Here is a 23,622-nt window from a genome sequence, read left to right as displayed (position 1 = left end):
GGGAGCACCTGAAAGCTGAACTAATTTATGCAGGATAAGTCATCAACTGCCGAGCCGAGAAGTTCGTGACGAATCGAATTTACTGTAAGTTCGCTCATCTCTATTTGAGACCATTGAATCAAACTGATGCAGTTGTTCAGTAATACAATTGAACACATTTACATTAATATAAAAATCAGGTAAGACTTCAATCTGATCGGACGAAAACTGATGCGTGTTTTGAAAACGATTGAAAAAAAAACTGATGTAGACAATTTTGAGGTAGTAATTTGTATTAAAGGGGTACTCTGGTATTAGACAACTTATTCCCAGGGGCTACCAGCGCACACACCAGTAATCCCGGGGCTACCAGCGCACACACCAGTAATCCATATGCATGGAGTGATCTCTGCTCCTGTGGATGGAGTATGAGATGTCTAGTACCAGAGTACCCCTTTAACTAGTCGGATATGAACCCAGCCTTATGTCAATGGCAGTTTTTGTATGGGGCTGCCATTCCTGGAATGGACGCTAGGTGTCAGCAATATACATTGAACAGCTAAGACTGTGTTTAGAATTGAAGCTGTAGTGATACAATACAACCACAAGATGGCAGCACCTCACAACCACAGCTCTGGTCCCTCTATAGAGGACGTGATGCTGGGGGGATCCGTTATACGCGGCTCAGCCAATGGGATCAGTCTGGGGAGGGACGGCAGCCAATAGCAGACGAGCAGAGCGGCCGGAAGTGCAGGTGACAGAAGGATCGGAGGGTTCGGAGAAGAGATATTTGTTATCCGATCGCTGATCCGGGCAGACATGACGGCGCACTCCCTCACCGTGCCCATGATCGTCTTCACCACCTTCTGGGGCATCATTGGCATCGCGGCCCCATGGTTCGTCCCGAAAGGCCCTAACAGAGGGTAAGCGGGGCCCCATATAGACATCACTGCTGGGGTCTCCTATATACATCACTGCTGGGGTCTCCTATATACATCACTGCTGGGGGTCTCCTATAGACGTTACTGCTGGGGTCTCCTATATACATCACTGCTGGGGTCTCCTATATACATCACTGCTGGGGGTCTCCTATAGACATCACTGCTGGGGGTCTCCTATAGACGTTACTGCTGGGGTCTCCTATAGACATCACTGCTGGGGTCTCCTATATACATCACTGCTGGGGGTCTCCTATAGACGTTACTGCTGGGGGTCTCCTATAGACGTTACTGCTGGGGTCTCCTATAGACGTTACTGCTGGGGTCTCCTATAGACATCACTGCTGGGGTCTCCTATATACATCACTGCTGGGGGTCTCCTATAGACGTCACTGCTGGGGTCTCCTATAGACGTTACTGCTGGGGTCTCCTATAGACGTTACTGCTGGGGTCTCCTATAGACATCACTGCTGGGGTCTCCTATAGACATCACTGCTGGGGGTCTCCTATATACATCACTGCTGGGGGTCTCCTATAGACATCACTGCTGGGGGTCTCCTATAGACATCACTGCTGGGGTCTCCTATAGACGTTACTGCTGGGAGTCTCCTATATACATCACTGCTGGGAGTCTCCTATATACATCACTGCTGGGGGTCTCCTATAGACGTTACTGCTGGGGTCTCCTATAGACATCACTGCTGGGGTCTCCTATATACATCACTGCTGGGGGTCTCCTATAGACGTCACTGCTGGGAGTCTCCTATAGACGTCACTGCTGGGAGTCTCCTATATACATCACTGCTGGGGGTCTCCTATAGACGTTACTGCTGGGGTCTCCTATAGACATCACTGCTGGGGTCTCCTATATACATCACTGCTGGGGGTCTCCTATAGACGTCACTGCTGGGAGTCTCCTATAGACGTCACTGCTGGGAGTCTCCTATATACATCACTGCTGGGGGTCTCCTATAGACATCACTGCTGGGAGTCTCCTATAGACATCACTGCCGGGGTCCCCTATAGACGTTACTGCTGGGAGTCTCCTATAGACATCACTGCCGGGGTCCCCTATAGACATCACTGCTGGGAGTCTCCTATAGACATCACTGCCGGGGTCCCCTATAGACATCACTGCTGGGGGTCCCCTATAGACATCACTGCCGGGGTCCCCTATAGACATCACTGCCGGGGTCCCCTATAGACATCACTGCCGGGGTCCCCTATAGACATCACTGCCGGGGGCCCCATATAGACGTCACTGCCGGGGTCCCCTATGGACGTCACTGCCGGGGTCCCTATAGACGTCACTCCCGGGGTCCCCTATGGACGTCACTGCCGGGGTCCCCTATGGACGTCACTGCCGGGGTCCCCTATGGACTTCACTGCCGGGGTCCCCTATAGACGTCACTGCCGGGGTCCCCTATGGACGTCACTGCCGGGGTCCCCTATAGACGTCACTGCCGGGGTCCCCTATGGACTTCACTGCCGGGGTCCCCTATAGACGTCACTGCTGGGGTTCTGCCATTGGCTGCGATCTAGAGCATCAGCTGCTTTGCATTAACCTACCAGATGTGTGCATGCTGGACCTTGTAGTCCTACATGTCATGTATGATGTCGTGTATCTGTATGGTGTCATGTATGATGTCATGTGTATCTGTATGATGTCATGTATATCTGTATGATGTCATGTGTATCTGTATGGTGTCATGTATGATGTCATGTGTATCTGTATGGTGTCATGTATGATGTCATATGTATCTGTATGGTGTCATGTATGATGTCATGTGTATCTGTATGGTGTCATGTGTATCTGTATGGTGTCATGTATGATGTCATGTGTATCTGTATGGTGTCATGTATGATGTCATGTGTATCTGTATGATGTCATGTATATCTGTATGATGTCATGTGTATCTGTATGGTGTCATGTATGATGTCATGTGTATCTGTATGGTGTCATGTATGATGTCATATGTATCTGTATGGTGTCATGTATGATGTCATGTGTATCTGTATGGTGTCATGTGTATCTGTATGGTGTCATGTATGATGTCATGTGTATCTGTATGGTGTCATGTATGATGTCATGTGTATCTGTATGGTGTCATGTATGATGTCATGTGTATCTGTATGGTGTCATGTATGATGTCATGTGTATCTGTATGGTGTCATGTGTATCTGTATGGTGTCATGTGTATCTGTATGGTGTCATGTATGATGTCATATGTATCTGTATGGTGTCATGTATGATGTCATGTGTATCTGTATGGTGTCATGTGTATCTGTATGGTGTCATGTATGATGTCATGTGTATCTGTATGGTGTCATGTATGATGTCATGTGTATCTGTATGGTGTCATGTATGGTGTCATGTGTATCTGTATGGTGTCATGTGTATCTGTATGGTGTCATGTATGATGTCATATGTATCTGTATGGTGTCATGTATGATGTCATGTGTATCTGTATGGTGTCATGTATGATGTCATGTGTATCTGTATGGTGTCATGTGTATCTGTATGGTGTCATGTATGGTGTCATGTGTATCTGTATGGTGTCATGTATGATGTCATGTGTATCTGTATGGTGTCATGTGTATCTGTATGGTGTCATGTATGATGTCATGTGTATCTGTATGGTGTCATGTATGATGTCATGTATATCTGTATGATGTCATGTGTATCTGTATGGTGTCATGTATGATGTCATGTGTATCTGTATGGTGTCATGTATGATGTCATGTGTATCTGTATGGTGTCATGTGTATCTGTATGGTGTCATGTATGGTGTCATGTGTATCTGTATGGTGTCATGTATGATGTCATGTGTATCTGTGTGATGTCATGTATATCTGTATGATGTCATGTATGATGTCATGTATGATGTCATGTGTATCTGTATGATGTCATGTATGATGTCATGTGTATCTGTATGGTGTCATGTGTATCTGTATGGTGTCATGTGTATCTGTATGGTGTCATGTATGATGTCATGTATAGTGTCATATGTATCTGTATGGTGTCATGTATGATGTCATGTGTATCTGTATGGTGTCATGTATGGTGTCATGTATATCTATATGGTGTCATGTATGATGTCATGTGTATCTGTATGGTGTCATGTGTATCTGTATGGTGTCATGTATGATGTCATGTGTATCTGTATGGTGTCATGTATGATGTCATGTATATCTGTATGGTGTCATGCATGATGTAATGTATATCTGTATGATGTCATGTGTATCTGTATGGTGTCATGTGTATCTGTATGGTGTCATGTATGATGTCATGTATAGTGTCATATGTATCTGTATGGTGTCATGTATGATGTCATGTGTATCTGTATGGTGTCATGTATGATGTCATGTGTATCTGTATGGTGTCATGTGTATCTGTATGGTGTCATGTATGATGTCATGTGTATCTGTATGGTGTCATGTATGATGTCATGTGTATCTGTATGGTGTCATGTATGATGTCATGTGTATCTGTATGGTGTCATGTATGATGTCATGTGTATCTGTATGGTGTCATGTATGATGTCATGTGTATCTGTATGGTGTCATGTATTATGTAATGTATATCTGTATGATGTCATGTGTATCTGTATGGTGTCATGTATGATGTCATGTGTATCTGTATGGTGTCATGTGTATCTGTATGGTGTCATGTATGATGTCATGTGTATCTGTATGGTGTCATGTGTATCTGTATGGTGTCATGTATGATGTCATGTGTATCTGTATGGTGTCATGTGTATCTGTATGGTGTCATGTATGATGTCATGTGTATCTGTATGGTGTCATGTGTATCTGTATGGTGTCATGTATGATGTCATGTGTATCTGTATGGTGTCATGTATGGTGTCATGTATGATGTAATGTATATCTGTATGATGTAATGTGTATCTGTATGGTGTCATGTGTATCTGTATGGTGTCATGTATGGTGTCATGTGTATCTGTATGGTGTCATGTATGATGTCATGTGTATCTGTATGGTGTCATGTATGGTGTCATGTGTATCTGTATGGTGTCATGTATGATGTCATGTGTATCTGTATGGTGTCATGTATGATGTAATGTATATCTGTATGATGTCATGTGTATCTGTATGGTGTCATGTATGATGTCATGTATGATGTCATATGTATCTGTATGGTGTCATGTATGATGTCATGTGTATCTGTATGGTGTCATGTATGATGTCATGTGTATCTGTATGATGTCATGTATATCTGTATGGTGTCATGTATGGTGTCATGTGTATCTGTATGGTGTCATGTATGGTGTCATGTATATCTGTATGGTGTCATGTGTATCTGTATGGTGTCATGTATGATGTCATGTGTATCTGTATGGTGTCATGTATGATGTCATGTGTATCTGTATGGTGTCATGTATGATGTCATGTGTATCTGTATGGTGTCATGTGTATCTGTATGGTGTCATGTATGATGTCATGTGTATCTGTATGGTGTCATGTATGATGTCATGTGTATCTGTATGGTGTCATGTATGATGTCATGTGTATCTGTATGGTGTCATGTATGATGTCATGTGTATCTGTATGGTGTCATGTGTATCTGTATGGTGTCATGTATGATGTCATGTGTATCTGTATGGTGTCATGTATGATGTCATGTGTATCTGTATGGTGTCATGTGTATCTGTATGGTGTCATGTATGATGTCATGTGTATCTGTATGGTGTCATGTGTATCTGTATGGTGTCATGTGTATCTGTATGGTGTCATGTGTATCTGTATGGTGTCATGTGTATCTGTATGGTGTCATGTATGGTGTCATGTGTATCTGTATGGTGTCATGTATGATGTCATGTGTATCTGTATGGTGTCATGTGTATCTGTATGGTGTCATGTATGGTGTCATGTGTATCTGTATGGTGTCATGTATGGGGTCATGTGTATCTGTATGGTGTCATGTATGAGGTCATGTGTATCTGTATGGTGTCATGTATGATGTAATGTATATCTGTATGATGTCATGTGTATCTGTATGGTGTCATGTATGATGTCATGTATGGTGTCATATGTATCTGTATGGTGTCATGTATGATGTCATGTGTATCTGTATGGTGTCATGTATGATGTCATGTGTATCTGTATGATGTCATGTATATCTGTATGGTGTCATGTATGGTGTCATGTGTATCTGTATGGTGTCATGTATGGTGTCATGTATATCTGTATGGTGTCATGTATGATGTCATGTGTATCTGTATGGTGTCATGTATGATGTCATGTGTATCTGTATGGTGTCATGTGTATCTGTATGGTGTCATGTATGGTGTCATGTGTATCTGTATGGTGTCATGTATATCTGTATGGTGTCATGTATGGTGTCATGTGTATCTGTATGGTGTCATGTATGATGTCATGTGTATCTGTATGGTGTCATGTATGATGTCATGTATATCTGTATGATGTCATGTGTATCTGTATGGTGTCATGTATGATGTCATGTGTATCTGTATGGTGTCATGTATGATGTCATGTGTATCTGTATGGTGTCATGTGTATCTGTATGGTGTCATGTATGGTGTCATGTGTATCTGTATGGTGTCATGTATGATGTCATGTGTATCTGTGTGATGTCATGTATATCTGTATGATGTCATGTATGATGTCATGTATGATGTCATGTGTATCTGTATGATGTCATGTATGATGTCATGTGTATCTGTATGGTGTCATGTGTATCTGTATGGTGTCATGTATGATGTCATGTATAGTGTCATATGTATCTGTATGGTGTCATGTATGATGTCATGTGTATCTGTATGGTGTCATGTATATCTATATGGTGTCATGTATGATGTCATGTGTATCTGTATGGTGTCATGTGTATCTGTATGGTGTCATGTATGATGTCATGTGTATCTGTATGGTGTCATGTATGATGTCATGTATATCTGTATGGTGTCATGCATGCTGTAATGTATATCTGTATGATGTCATGTGTATCTGTATGGTGTCATGTGTATCTGTATGGTGTCATGTATGATGTCATGTATAGTGTCATATGTATCTGTATGGTGTCATGTATGATGTCATGTGTATCTGTATGGTGTCATGTATGATGTCATGTGTATCTGTATGGTGTCATGTGTATCTGTATGGTGTCATGTATGATGTCATGTGTATCTGTATGGTGTCATGTATGATGTCATGTGTATCTGTATGGTGTCATGTATGATGTCATGTGTATCTGTATGGTGTCATGTATGATGTCATGTGTATCTGTATGGTGTCATGTATGATGTCATGTGTATCTGTATGGTGTCATGTATGATGTCATGTGTATCTGTATGGTGTCATGTATTATGTAATGTATATCTGTATGATGTCATGTGTATCTGTATGGTGTCATGTATGATGTCATGTGTATCTGTATGGTGTCATGTATGATGTCATGTGTATCTGTATGGTGTCATGTGTATCTGTATGGTGTCATGTATGGTGTCATGTGTATCTGTATGGTGTCATGTATGATGTCATGTGTATCTGTATGGTGTCATGTATGATGTAATGTATATCTGTATGATGTCATGTGTATCTGTATGGTGTCATGTATGATGTCATGTGTATCTGTATGGTGTCATGTATGATGTCATGTGTATCTGTATGGTGTCATGTGTATCTGTATGGTGTCATGTATGATGTCATGTGTATCTGTATGGTGTCATGTGTATCTGTATGGTGTCATGTATGATGTCATGTGTATCTGTATGGTGTCATGTGTATCTGTATGGTGTCATGTATGATGTCATGTGTATCTGTATGGTGTCATGTGTATCTGTATGGTGTCATGTATGGTGTCATGTATGATGTAATGTATATCTGTATGATGTAATGTGTATCTGTATGGTGTCATGTGTATCTGTATGGTGTCATGTATGGTGTCATGTGTATCTGTATGGTGTCATGTATGATGTCATGTGTATCTGTATGGTGTCATGTGTATCTGTATGGTGTCATGTGTATCTGTATGGTGTCATGTATGATGTCATGTGTATCTGTATGGTGTCATGTATGATGTCATGTGTATCTGTATGGTGTCATGTATTATGTAATGTATATCTGTATGATGTCATGTGTATCTGTATGGTGTCATGTATGATGTCATGTGTATCTGTATGGTGTCATGTATGATGTCATGTGTATCTGTATGGTGTCATGTATGGTGTCATGTGTATCTGTATGGTGTCATGTATGATGTCATGTGTATCTGTATGGTGTCATGTATGATGTAATGTATATCTGTATGATGTCATGTGTATCTGTATGGTGTCATGTGTATCTGTATGGTGTCATGTATGATGTCATGTGTATCTGTATGGTGTCATGTGTATCTGTATGGTGTCATGTATGATGTCATGTGTATCTGTATGGTGTCATGTGTATCTGTATGGTGTCATGTATGATGTCATGTGTATCTGTATGGTGTCATGTGTATCTGTATGGTGTCATGTATGATGTCATGTGTATCTGTATGGTGTCATGTGTATCTGTATGGTGTCATGTATGGTGTCATGTATGATGTAATGTATATCTGTATGATGTAATGTGTATCTGTATGGTGTCATGTGTATCTGTATGGTGTCATGTATGGTGTCATGTGTATCTGTATGGTGTCATGTATGATGTCATGTGTATCTGTATGGTGTCATGTGTATCTGTATGGTGTCATGTGTATCTGTATGGTGTCATGTATGATGTCATGTGTATCTGTATGGTGTCATGTATGATGTAATGTATATCTGTATGATGTCATGTGTATCTGTATGGTGTCATGTATGATGTCATGTATGATGTCATATGTATCTGTATGGTGTCATGTATGATGTCATGTGTATCTGTATGGTGTCATGTATGATGTCATGTGTATCTGTATGATGTCATGTATATCTGTATGGTGTCATGTATGGTGTCATGTGTATCTGTATGGTGTCATGTATGGTGTCATGTATATCTGTATGGTGTCATGTGTATCTGTATGGTGTCATGTATGATGTCATGTGTATCTGGTGTCATGTATGATGTCATGTGTATCTGTATGGTGTCATGTATGATGTCATGTGTATCTGGTGTCATGTGTATCTGTATGGTGTCATGTATGATGTCATGTGTATCTGTATGGTGTCATGTATGATGTCATGTGTATCTGTATGGTGTCATGTATGATGTCATGTGTATCTGTATGGTGTCATGTATGATGTCATGTGTATCTGTATGGTGTCATGTGTATCTGTATGGTGTCATGTATGATGTCATGTGTATCTGTATGGTGTCATGTATGATGTCATGTGTATCTGTATGGTGTCATGTATGATGTCATGTGTATCTGTATGGTGTCATGTGTATCTGTATGGTGTCATGTGTATCTGTATGGTGTCATGTGTATCTGTATGGTGTCATGTATGGTGTCATGTGTATCTGTATGGTGTCATGTATGATGTCATGTGTATCTGTATGGTGTCATGTGTATCTGTATGGTGTCATGTATGGTGTCATGTGTATCTGTATGGTGTCATGTATGAGGTCATGTGTATCTGTATGGTGTCATGTATGATGTAATGTATATCTGTATGATGTCATGTGTATCTGTATGGTGTCATGTATGATGTCATGTATGGTGTCATATGTATCTGTATGGTGTCATGTATGATGTCATGTGTATCTGTATGGTGTCATGTATGATGTCATGTGTATCTGTATGATGTCATGTATATCTGTATGGTGTCATGTATGGTGTCATGTGTATCTGTATGGTGTCATGTATGGTGTCATGTATATCTGTATGGTGTCATGTATGATGTCATGTGTATCTGTATGGTGTCATGTATGATGTCATGTGTATCTGTATGGTGTCATGTATGATGTCATGTGTATCTGTATGGTGTCATGTATGATGTCATGTGTATCTGTATGGTGTCATGTATGATGTCATGTGTATCTGTATGGTGTCATGTATGATGTCATGTGTATCTGTATGGTGTCATGTGTATCTGTATGGTGTCATGTGTATCTGTATGGTGTCATGTATGAGGTCATGTGTATCTGTATGGTGTCATGTATGATGTAATGTATATCTGTATGATGTCATGTGTATCTGTATGGTGTCATGTATGATGTCATGTATGATGTCATATGTATCTGTATGGTGTCATGTATGATGTCATGTGTATCTGCATGGTATCATGTATGATGTCATGTGTATCTGTATGATGTCATGTATATCTGTATGGTGTCATGTATGGTGTCATGTGTATCTGTATGGTGTCATGTATGGTGTCATGTATATCTGTATGGTGTCATGTATGATGTCATGTGTATCTGTATGGTGTCATGTATGATGTCATGTGTATCTGTATGGTGTCATGTATGATGTCATGTGTATCTGTATGGTGTCATGTATGATGTCATGTGTATCTGTATGGTGTCATGTATGATGTCATGTGTATCTGTATGGTGTCATGTGTATCTGTATGGTGTCATGTATGATGTCATGTGTATCTGTATGGTGTCATGTATGAGGTCATGTGTATCTGTATGGTGTCATGTATGATGTAATGTATATCTGTATGATGTCATGTGTATCTGTATGGTGTCATGTATGATGTCATGTATGGTGTCATATGTATCTGTATGGTGTCATGTATGATGTCATGTGTATCTGTATGGTGTCATGTATGATGTCATGTATATCTGTATGATGTCATGTGTATCTGTATGGTGTCATGTGTATCTGTATGGTGTCTTGTATATCTGTATGGTGTCATGTATGATGTCATGTATATCTGTATGATGTCATGTATATCTGTATGGTGTCATGTGTATCTGTATGGTGTCATGTATGGTGTCATGTGTATCTGTATGGTGTCATGTATGATGTCATGTGTATCTGTATGGTGTCATGTATGGTGTCATGTGTATTTGTATGGTGTCATGTGTATCTGTATGGTGTCATGTATGATGTCATGTGTATCTATATGGTGTCATGTATGGTGTCATGTGTATCTGTATGGTGTCATGTGTATCTGTATGGTGTCATGTATGATGTCATGTGTATCTGTATGGTGTCATGTATGATGTCATGTGTATCTGTATGGTGTCATGTATATCTGTATGGTGTCATGTATGATGTCATGTGTATCTGTATGGTGTCATGTATGATGTCATGTATGGTGTCATGTGTATCTGTATGGTGTCATGTGTATCTGTATGGTGTCATGTATGGTGTCATGTGTATCTGTATGGTGTCATGTATGATGTCATGTATATCTGTATGATGTCATGTGTATCTGTATGGTGTCATGTGTATCTGTATGGTGTCATGTATGATGTCATGTGTATCTGTATGGTGTCATGTATATCTGTATGATGTCATGTGTATCTGTATGGTGTCATGTATATCTGTATGATGTCATGTGTATCTGTATGGTGTCATGTATGGTGTCATGTATATCTGTATGATGTCATGTGTATCTGTATGGTGTCATGTATATCTGTATGGTGTCATGTATGATGTCATGTGTATCTGTATGGTGTCATGTGTATCTGTATGGTGTCATGTATGATGTCATGTGTATCTGTATGGTGTCATGTGTATCTGTATGGTGTCATGTATGATGTCATGTGTATCTGTATGGTGTCATGTATATCTGTATGGTGTCATGTGTATCTGTATGGTGTCATGTATGATGTCATGTGTATCTGTATGGTGTCATGTGTATCTGTATGGTGTCATGTGTATCTGTATGGTGTCATGTATGATGTCATGTGTATCTGTATGGTGTCATGTATATCTGTATGGTGTCATGTGTATCTGTATGGTGTCATGTATGATGTCATGTATATCTGTATGGTGTCATGTGTATCTGTATGGTGTCATGTATGGTGTCATGTGTATCTGTATGGTCTCATGTATGGTGTCATGTATATCTATATGGTGTCATGTATGGTGTCATGTGTATCTGTATGGTGTCATGTGTATCTGTATGGTGTCATGTATGGTGTAATGTGTATCTGTATGGTGTCATGTATGGTGTCATGTGTATCTGTATGGTGTCATGTATGATGTCATGTATATCTGTATGGTGTCATTTATATCTGTATGGTGTCATGTATGATGTCATGTATATCTGTATGATGTCATGTGTATCTGTATGGTGTCATGTATATCTGTATGGTGTCATGTATGATGTCATGTATATCTGTATGATGTCATGTATATCTCTATGGTGTCATGTGTATCTGTATGGTGTCATGTGTATCTGTATGGTGTCATGTATGATGTCATGTGTATCTGTATGATGTCATGTGTATCTGTATGGTGTCATGTGTATCTGTATGGTGTCATGTATGATGTCATGGATATCTGTATGGTGTCATGTGTATCTGTATGGTGTCATGTGTATCTGTATGGTGTCATGTATGATGTCATGTGTATCTGTATGGTGTCATGTATGATGTCATGTGTATCTGTATGGTGTCATGTATGATGTCATGTGTATCTGTATGGTGTCATGTGTATCTGTATGGTGTCATGTATGATGTCATGTGTATCTATATGGTGTCATGTATGGTGTCATGTGTATCTGTATGGTGTCATGTGTATCTGTATGGTGTCATGTATGATGTCATGTGTATCTGTATGGTGTCATGTATGATGTCATGTGTATCTGTATGGTGTCATGTATATCTGTATGGTGTCATGTATGATGTCATGTGTATCTGTATGGTGTCATGTATGATGTCATGTATGGTGTCATGTGTATCTGTATGGTGTCATGTGTATCTGTATGGTGTCATGTATATCTGTATGATGTCATGTGTATCTGTATGGTGTCATGTATGGTGTCATGTATATCTGTATGGTGTCATGTATGATGTCATGTGTATCTGTATGGTGTCATGTATGATGTCATGTGTATCTGTATGGTGTCATGTATATCTGTATGGTGTCATGTGTATCTGTATGGTGTCATGTATGATGTCATGTGTATCTGTATGGTGTCATGTATATCTGTATGGTGTCATGTATGATGTCATGTATATCTGTATGATGTCATGTGTATCTGTATGGTGTCATGTATGATGTCATGTATATCTGTATGGTGTCATGTGTATCTGTATGGTGTCATGTATGGTGTCATGTGTATCTGTATGGTGTCATGTATGATGTCATGTATATCTGTATGGTGTCATGTGTATCTGTATGGTCTCATGTATGGTGTCATGTATATCTATATGGTGTCATGTATGGTGTCATGTGTATCTGTATGGTGTCATGTGTATCTGTATGGTGTCATGTATGGTGTAATGTGTATCTGTATGGTGTCATGTATGGTGTCATGTGTATCTGTATGGTGTCATGTATGATGTCATGTATATCTGTATGGTGTCATTTATATCTGTATGGTGTCATGTATGATGTCATGTATATCTGTATGATGTCATGTGTATCTGTATGGTGTCATGTATATCTGTATGGTGTCATGTATGATGTCATGTATATCTGTATGATGTCATGTATATCTGTATGGTGTCATGTATATCTGTATGGTGTCATGTGTATCTGTATGGTGTCATGTGTATCTGTATGGTGTCATGTATGATGTCATGTATATCTGTATGATGTCATGTGTATCTGTATGGTGTCATGTGTATCTGTATGGTGTCATGTATGATGTCATGTATATCTGTATGGTGTCATGTGTATCTGTATGGTGTCATGTATGGTGTCATGTGTATCTGTATGGTGTCATGTATGATGTCATGTGTATCTGTATGATGTCATGTATGATGTCATGTGTATCTGTATGGTGTCATGTGTATCTGGTGTTATGTATGGTGTCATGTGTATCTGTATGGTGTCATGTATGGTGTCATGTGTATCTGTATGGTGTCATGTATATCTGTATGATGTAATGTATATCTGCATGATGTCATGTGTATCTGTATGGTGTCATGTATGATGTCATGTGTATCTGTATGGTGTCATGTATGATGTCATGTGTATCTGTATGGTGTCATGTATGGTGTCATGTGTATCTGTATGGTGTCATGTGTATCTGTATGGTGTCATGTATGGTGTCATGTGTATCTGTATGGTGTCATGTATGGTGTCATGTGTATCTGTATGGTGTCATGTATGATGTCATGTGTATCTGTATGGTGTCATGTATGATGTCATGTGTATCTGTATGGTGTCATGTATGGTGTCATGTGTATCTGTATGGTGTCATGTGTATCTGTATGGTGTCATGTATGGTGTCATGTGTATCTGTATGGTGTCATGTATGATGTCATGTGTATCTGTATGGTGTCATGTATGATGTCATGTGTATCTGTATGGTGTCATGTATGATGTCATGTATGGTGTCATGCGTATCTGTATGGTGTCATGTATGGTGTCATGTGTATCTGTATGGTGTCATGTATGGTGTCATGTGTATCTGTATGGTGTCATGTGTATCTGTATGGTGTCATGTATGGTGTCATGTGTATCTGTATGATGTCATCAAATGAGCCTTCCTATGGACGTCTTCTATTTTTTCCTCTTGCAGGGTCATTATTACCATGTTGGTCACTACCGCCATCTGCTGCTATCTGTTGTAAGTATCGGCTTTTCTTATACGGATTATTGCAAGATTCAGTAATTCCCGTTCACAGAATAGGGGCTAACTAGCTGATGGGGGGGGGGGGGGGGGGTCTGACTGCTGGGACCCCCACTGATCAGGACAGAGTGAAATGCTCAGATGTCGATCCATTCACTCTGGGAGACAATTGACCTCCCCAGCAGTCAGACCCCACTGATCCGCTATTTATCCCCTATTCCTTGGATCGGTCATCACTTTTAGGCTGTTTTCACATGGGGCATTTAATGAATGATACTTTATTTTCCAAAACTGCAGTAAAAAAATGTGCACAATTTTTACAGCAATTTTGGAAAAATTGTGGTGACAGTGGCGGAAAATAGCAGCAATACCACTAATTACACGCCACGTGTGAACACGGCTTTAACCTTGGAATAAGTCTTTGTATCACTTTACATATAAAATTCTTAAAGCCGGGGTTCTTGCCACGTGACTTTACCACAAATCACATGACTTATTAGGCCTGCTCGATATATTGTAATTGCACCATGGTTGTTGCGTTTTGTTATAAGTCTATTTGGCCCCTAGGGATATTCTGTGATTGCCTGCTCAGTCGCTGGCGACTATTGTGTCCTATTTAATCCCCTACATTTCGTGTTCACTCAATGAACATTAAATGGGCCCTATCATTTAAAACTATTTTATGCTATTGCACTCCTTATGGGAAATAAAAAAATCTTTCTAATGTGATTTGTTTAAAAAAAATGAAGTTTTCCATGTTTTATTTGTGTTTTAATAAAGCTGCCACTAGGTGTCTCCCTACTTGTCCAAGGCACATGTCCCCCCATCTCTTGCACAGACTTAAAGGGGTACCCTGGTGCTTAGACATCTTATCCCCAATCCATCTCTCAATGCAAGCCTATGGGAGGGGGCGTGATAGCTGTCACGCCCCCTCCCATAGGCTTGCATTGAGGGGCGGAACGTGACGTCACACGGGGGCGGAAGCATGATGTCGCCGGTAATCAGACCCGGAGCGAACATGCTCCGGGGACTGATTTTAACTGGGGTGCTGCGTGCAAGATTACGGGGGTCCCCACCGGCAGGACCCCCGCGATCAGGCATCTTATCCCCTATCCTTTGGATAGGGGATAAGATGTCTAAGCGCCGGAGTACCCCTTTAAGACTTCTGCTGGCCTGGAAGAAGTCCAAAATCAGGAAATGCAGTCTGGAGTGCTGAGAGGTGTGTGTGCAGCCTTATCCAATCATAGCTCATCTCATACTGAACTGCTCTGGGCTGTGTGTAGCAGAGTGAGGGAGGAAGTTCTCCCCTGTATGTCTTCAGATGATGTCACACCTGCTGGGGAATGCTCCTTCCCAGTCTGTGAATCTGACTGAGACTGAGTAGAAAATACAGAGCAATATCAAGGTAGAAATCTAACAAATAATAAAAGTAAAGGCAGGGGGTGGTTTATAATGATGGGGGCAGTGACCTGGAGGGATTATAAAATGTAACCAGATCATTAAAGGTACTCTTTAAATGGGAGGGATTGGATATGAAATGGGGGGGGGGGATGGGCTAAATGGAAGTCGTATAGCCCATTCCCCAGCTTTCTCTATCGCCCGGTCATTCATTTATTTATATCTATCTATCTATCTATCTATCTATCTATCTATATATATATATATATATATATATATATCATCTCTCATCTCTCTCTCTATCTCTCATCTCTCTCTATCTCTCATCTCTCTCTATCTCTCTCTAATCTTTCATCTCTCTATCTATCTAATCTCTCTCTCATCTCTCTCTATCTCGTCTCATCTCTTTCATCTCTCTCTCTCTCTCATCTTTCATCTCTCTTTCTCATCTCTCTGTCCCTCTCTCATCTCTCTTTCTCTCATCTCTTTCTCTCATTTCTCTCTCTCATCTCTCTCTCTCATCTTTCATCTCATCTCTTTCATCTCATCTTTCATCTCTTTCATCTTTCTCATCTCTCTTTCTCATCTCTTTCATCTTTCTCATCTCTCTTTCTCATCTCTCATCTTTCTCATCTCTCTATCTCATCTTTCTCTCTCTATCTCTCTCCCATCTCTTTCTCTCATCTCTCTCTCTCTCATCTCTCATCTCTCTCTCATCTCTCTCTCATCTCTCTCTCATCTCTCTCTCTCTCATCTCTCTCTCATTTCTCTCTTAATCTCATCTCTTTATCTATCTATCTCATCTCTCTGATCTCTCTCTCTCATCTATCTATCTCATATCTATCTATCTATCTCATATCTATCTATCTATCTATCTATCTATATATATATAGTGAAATACTGTAAGACTACAATGCACCGTTGTGCAGGTGGAAACCCCTGATAATAGATGCTATCATACCGATGTGCTTTCTTTCCCCCCTAGCTGGCTGGTGACCATCTTATCTCAGGTCAATCCTCTGTTCGGACCACAGCTGAAGAATGACACAATATGGTACGTGCGATTCCTATGGGAGTGAAGAGGCTGGAATCCCAGGCTAAGAAGGTAATGTAGTCAAGCATCATAAAGCCTCGTTCACACACTGCTTTTTTTTCCGGTGCACTTTAGTATTGGTTGATAAGAAAAATATCTAAAAGATGAAGGGGAAGATTTATCCAAACCTGTCCAGAGGAGAAGTTGCCCATAGCAACCAATCAGATTGCTTCTTTAATTTTTCACAGGCCTTTTCAAAAATGAAAGAAGCGATCTGATTGGTTGCTATGGGCAACTGGGCAACTTTACCTCAGGACAGGTTTTGATACATCTCCCCCGAAGGCCTCATGGCCATAGTGGGGCGCTGTTTTATATATGTAATGTCAGTAAAAGTAAAAAATCTGATCGTTTCTTTCATTTTTCAGAGGTCTTGTTAAAAATGAAAGAAGCAAAAATGAAACTGATTGGTTGCTATGGGCAACTGGGCAACTTTACCTCAGGACATGTTTTAATACATCTCCCCCTATATCCACACATACATACATAACCTGCTGTGGATTAAGTCAATGGGTAGCAACAAAAACTGCAGATTGTGTACGTGTGAACATACCCGTAAAGCGCATTTTTTATTATTTTTTTTATTATTATAATAATTCCCTAATTGAATTTTTTTATCAAATTGTGTAATCCTCCATCACATGTCACTAGAGGAAGGGCACCATATGGCGGCAGAGTGCATGAGTCCATCCATATACAGGCTTGAGTGTCAATGTACAACAGTGGTCGCCAAACAATGTGCCTCCAGCTGTTGCAAAACTACAACTCCCAGCATGCCCGGACAGCCGTTGGCTGTCCGGGCATGCTGGGAGTTGTAGTTTTGCAACTAGCTGGAGGTCTGCAGTTTAAAGACCACTGCTGTATAAGGTCTGTACATCAGTCCCTACGCATCATATACAAAACATGTAGAGAAAACAAAAAGAACGCGGCTCACCCACTCTATTGCCGAGTGTCTTCTCTGGTACCACCCAAAAGGCACGAAATGCAAATAGACACAAAAGAACAGGGCGGCGACTCAAAGCCCACAACCTGTATCGCCATAGTAGTGTCAGTAAAAATAAAATACAGGGTTGACTAAATGGTATCAAGGGTTAAATATAGTAAACAGCTGATGTATGAACGTGGTCCCTTCGATCAAATCGATAACCTGTTCTATCAGGAAATGTACTGCGAGTCCCAAAATGTCCTTACTGCAAAGAAATGATGCATGTGGGGACAGTTTAGGAGAGAAGCAAAGTTATAGGTAGCATAGACCAATGGTGTGGACTATAAGGGTTAAAGCTCCACAGTAACTATGATGACAGCTGTGATACTTAACCCCTTAAGGACGCAGGACGTAAATGTACGTCCTGGTGAGGTGGTACTTAACGCACCAGGACGTACATTTACGTCCTAAGCATAACCGCAGGCATCGGAGCGATGCCCGTGTCATGCGCGGCTGATCCCGGCTGCTGATCGCAGCCAGGGACCCGCCGGCAATGGCCGACGCCCGCGATCTCGCGGGCGTCCGCCATTAACCCCTCAGGTGCCGGGATCAATACAGATCCCGGCATCTGCGGCAGTTTGCGATTAAAATGAACGATCGGATCGCCCGCAGCGCTGCTGCGGGGATCCGATCATTCATAACGCCGCACGGAGGTCCCCTCACCTTCCTCCGTGCGGCTCCCGGCGTCTCCTGCTCTGGTCTGTGATCGAGCAGACCAGAGCAGGAGATGACCGATAATACTGATCTGTTCTATGTCCTATACATAGAACAGATCAGTATTAGCAATCATGGTATTGCTATGAATAGTCCCCTATGGGGACTATTCAAGTGTAAAAAAAAAATGTAAAAAAATGTAAAAGTAAAAGTAAAAAAAAAGTGAAAAATCCCCTCCCCCAATAAAAAAGTAAAACGTCCGTTTTTTCCTATTTTACCCCCAAAAAGCGTAAAAACCATTTTTTATAGACATATTTGGTATCGCCGCGTGCGTAAATGTCCGAACTATTAAAATAAAATGTTAATGATCCCGTACGGTGAACGGCGTGAATGAAAAAAAATTTAAAAAGTCCAAAATTCCTACTTTTTTAATACATTTTATTAAAAAAAAATATATAAAAAATGTATTAAAAGTTTTTTATATGCAAATGTGGTATCAAAAAAAGTACAGATCATGGCGCAAAAAATGAGCCCCCATACCGCCGCTTTTACGGAAAAATAAAAAAGTTATAGGTCATCAAAATAAAGGGATTATAAACGTACTAATTTGGTTAAAAAGTTTGTGATTTTTTTTAAGTGCAACAATAATATAAAAGTATGTAATAATGGGTATCATTTTAATCGTATTGACCCTCAGAATAAAGAACACATGTCACTTTTACCAGAAATTGTACGGCGTGAAAACAAAACCTTCCACAAAAATAGTGTTTTTTGGTTGCGCCATACATTTTATGATATAATGAGTTATGTCATTACAAAGGACAACTGGTCGCGCAAAAAACAAGCCTCATACTAGTCTGTGGATGAAAATATAAAAGAGTTATGATTTTTAGAAGGCGAGGAGGAAAAAATGAAAACGTAAAAATTAAATTGTCTGAGTCCTTAAGGCCAAAATGGGCTGAGTCCTTAAGGGGTTAAAGGGGTACTCCGCTGCTCAGCGTTTGGAACAAACTGTTCCGAACACTGGAGCCCGCGCCGGGAGCTCGTGATGTCAAAGCCCCGCCCCCTCAATGCAAGTCTATGGGAGGGGGCGTGACGGCTGTCACACCATCTCCCATAGACTTGCATTGAGGGGACGGGGTGTAACATCATGAGGGGCAGGGCTATGACATCATGAGCTCTCGGCTCCAGCTTTTGGAACAGTGTTTTTCCAAACGCTGAGCAGCAGAGTACCCCTTTAAGGTACCTTTGTTTAGTGCTGGGCAGTATACCCGTTCATACCGAATACCGTAATTTTTTCTCTGCACGATATTAATTTTTCCCATACCGCAATACCGGTCAGGCCCCTCCCCCCCCCCCCCCCTTGAATGAATGAACAGCCGCAGATGAGTTTGCAGGCCGCCGGCGCTTTAAATGAATGAGATGCGGGCCGCAGCGCTTTAAATGAATGAGATGTGAGCCGCGGCAAGCTGTCACCTCCCCCTGCAAGCGATAAAAGCCTGGCTTTTAGCGCTTGCAAGGGGAGGTGACAGCTTCCGGCTCGCAACTTAATCGTTTCCAGCGACGCGGCCCACATCTCATTCATTTAAAGCCCCGGCGGCTCACAAGTCATTCATTTAAAGCGCCTGCGGCCCACATCTCATTAATTTAAAGCGCCGGCGACCCACATTTCATTCATTTTAAAGCGCCGCGGTCTGGGGGGAGGGGGGGTGTTTGGGTTAGAGAAATATAGCAGCGCCTGGGGGTCATATATGATTAGTTCCTCGGGGGGGGGGGTGTAATACTGTTAAATACCATGGAACCGCCGTAACTTGCAAAAATACCGTGATATGCATTTTTGGTCATACCGCTCAGCACTACCTTTGTTACACACATGCCGCCTGCTGTGTTCGCATAGCGAGCCCAATAGATCAACATCAATCTGCCTCTGTGTGCGCTGTTGGAATAAAGTATGTACGTATATGAAACGTCAGAATAATTAACTATACATCAAGGATATCCCATTGCGGTCACACTCCACCACCTCCCCCCTTTTTGTTTGTCATTGTATTTTATGCTCTTATATATGTGTTGTTTTTATGACCATATTTATTATGAATAGGGATCCCTAGCTATTCTTAGTGATATTTAGTATATTGTCTGTTGTGTCTATTTCTGACTGTGTACTAATAAATTTCACTTGATTAAGTATAACAGCCGTCGTTGCTGCGGAGCTTTAAAGGGGTATTCCAGGGAAATTTTTATATATATATCTCAACTCGCTCCAGAAAGTTAAACAGATTTGTAAATTAGTAGTAAGGAAGAAATGGGTGGGCACTGCTGAATAACCACTATGCAGACATCTGATCAGTGCTCCCGGGTGTGGCTGGATATGGTGCTGGACATACACAGGTAGCAGTCCTGATAATCTACCAACAAGGAGAAGGAAATAATGTCCGCACTCACCATGCCGTAGAAAATAGATATGCTTTATTGAAGTCTATTGTAGAAGCAATATCAAAAAACACCCGGGTGCGTTATCCACGCTTCTTCCGGTTCCTCGAATCGGAAGAAGCGTGGATAACGCGAAACGGTGCTGTTGTTCCTGACAGTCGCTCCTAGTCTCTTTGCCAGGAGCAGCTCCCCCTCCCTGCACCCGGGTGTTTTTTTGATATTGCTTCTACATGGAACTTTGAAGACTTCAATAAAGCATATCTATTTTCTACGGCATGGTGAGTGCGGACATTATTTCCTTCTCCTTGTTGGTAGATTTGTAAATTACTTCTATTAAAAAATCTTAATCCTTCCAATAATTATCAGCTGCTGAAGTTGAGTTGTTCTTTTCTGTCTGGCAACAGTGCTCTCTGCTGACATCTCTGCTTGTCTCAGGAACTGCACAGAGTAGAAGAGGTTTGCTATGGGGATTTGCTTCTAAACTGGGCGGTTCCCGAGACACGTGTCATCAGAGAGCACTTAGACAGAAAAGAACAACTCAACTCCAGCAGCTCATAAGTACTGAAAGGATTAAGATTTTTTTTTATAAAAGTAATTTACAAATCTGTTCAACTTTCTGGAGCCAGTTGATTTATATAAGAAAAGTTTTTTCCTGGATAACCCCTTTAACCCTGATAGTCTATAACTTTGCTTCTCTCCTAAACTGTCCCCACATGCATCATTTCTTTGCAGTAAGGACATTTTGGGACTTGCAGTACATTTCCTGATATAACAGGTTATTAATTTGATAGAAAGGATAGATTTTAAACCTAACTAGTTGGGGCTTTTACCAAATAGGCGGATGGATTTCCAACCTAACTAGTTGGGGCTTTTACCAAATAGGGGGATGGATTTCCAACCTAACTACAGGGGGCTTTTACCAAATAGGGGGATGGATTTTCAACTTAACTAGTGGGGGCTTTTGCCAAATAGAGGAATGGATTTCCAACCTACCTACTGGGGACATCTTAATGGGTGTCAGTGAGGGCCTCATGTTCAACTTTCACCTAAGGCTTCATAACGTCTACAGCCACCTCTGCTGTCACATGACATGAAAAAAAAAAGTATCGGTACCTATCGTATCTTGACGTCCGCGGGGACAGCACACATGCCCGGCCTTCGCAGGACTTTTAAAGATAACCATGCACTGTACTGGTATCTTCCTATTCCCTCTGGGACATTTCACCTCCAGTCTCTTGATTGGGGATCTCGCCACCATCGATCAGCTAGTGATCCACTAGTCCATGACTATGTTATATCTTATTATGCATCATTTATATTGCTACTAACTACTACTAACATCGGACCTGTGACTTGTGTTTTCTCCCATTGTAGGTTTCCCGTCAATGTGTCGTCCACTTCTTCTTCCTGCACCCCGATATTATTTGGACTACTTGAGAACATTCCGTCCTGACATGACGTTGTGTGTGAACCGGGTTCAACAACAGACAGATTTTTTTTTTTGTGATTATATTATGTGTAGTATACAGATTATCGGTCAACTGGGCCTTATCTGTCAAAATAGAAGATCTGTCTTGTTGCCCATAGCAACCAATTACAGGGCAACTTTCATTTTTTGCTGCGCTCTTATTGGTTGCTATGGGCAACAAAGCCAACCTTTTAGATAAATCTGCTGTACTAGGTCATCTGTTTAAAAGAAACTGTTTCCCATAGCAACCAATTACAGATCAGGATGTGAAATAAAATCTGCGATTGGTTGCTATGGGCAACAGTACATTTCTTTTAAACAGAAGTTATAGATTTCCCTATTGTCTATCTGGTCCAGCGTTTTCCAACCAGTGGGCCTCCAGCTTTTGCAAAACTACAACTACCAGCATGTCCGGACAGCCTTCGGCTGTCCGGACATGCTGGTAGTTGTAGTTTTGCAACAGCTGGAGGCACACTGGTTGGAAAACACTGATCTATGGCCAAAATTTAGTATTGTGTATGACCAATGTGGATGAGGCTCGGGCCCTGTGAATGATTCCGCCGCCATGCAAAGTTTATTTATTATGTGTATTTCTGGACTGTGCAATAAAAGATAACAAGACAAAATCCTATTGTTTTTACTGGTTACCAATAATTCCGGGCGGCGCACATGGAGAAATTGTGCGTAAACCCAATAAGAGTATAAATACAGAACACACAAGACTTGTAAATCAAAGCGTGACTTTACTCAGATGCTTGAAACAATGAGATTACAGGATAGATTCACATTAAATTAAAATGGGGGGGGGCCACAGAGGTAAAAATTGTTCCCTTTCACTTAAAACGGTTGTCCAGGATTAGAAAAACATGGCCGCCACTTTCCTAAAACAGGTAGTGTGTATGGTACTGCAGCTCAGCGGAATAGAAGTGAATGGGACCGAGCCGCAATACCATAGACAACCTGTAGAACGGGAGTGGCAGTTTTTTCGGATAAAAGGTAGCCATGTTTTGCTGATCTTGGGCATTTCGCTGCTA

General features: G+C 41.1%; 1 protein-coding gene across 1 annotated transcript; it reads left to right on the top strand.

Annotated features, from left to right (window-relative positions):
- The first annotated feature begins 706 nt into the window (after window positions 1-706).
- Window positions 707-23,214, top strand: LOC130281579 (V-type proton ATPase subunit e 2). Its single transcript, XM_056528927.1, has 4 exons — window positions 707-902; window positions 14,510-14,557; window positions 16,944-17,063; window positions 22,495-23,214. Exons 1-3 carry the CDS (start codon window positions 799-801, stop codon window positions 17,035-17,037), a joined length of 246 nt encoding a protein of 81 aa, XP_056384902.1. The 5' UTR covers window positions 707-798; the 3' UTR covers window positions 17,038-17,063; window positions 22,495-23,214.
- Window positions 23,215-23,622: the final 408 nt, after the last annotated feature.

Source organism: Hyla sarda, chromosome 7 (genome assembly GCF_029499605.1).
Source record: "Hyla sarda isolate aHylSar1 chromosome 7, aHylSar1.hap1, whole genome shotgun sequence".
Lineage (NCBI taxonomy): Eukaryota > Metazoa > Chordata > Amphibia > Anura > Hylidae > Hyla > Hyla sarda.
This window is presented reverse-complemented; position numbering and strand designations above follow the sequence as displayed.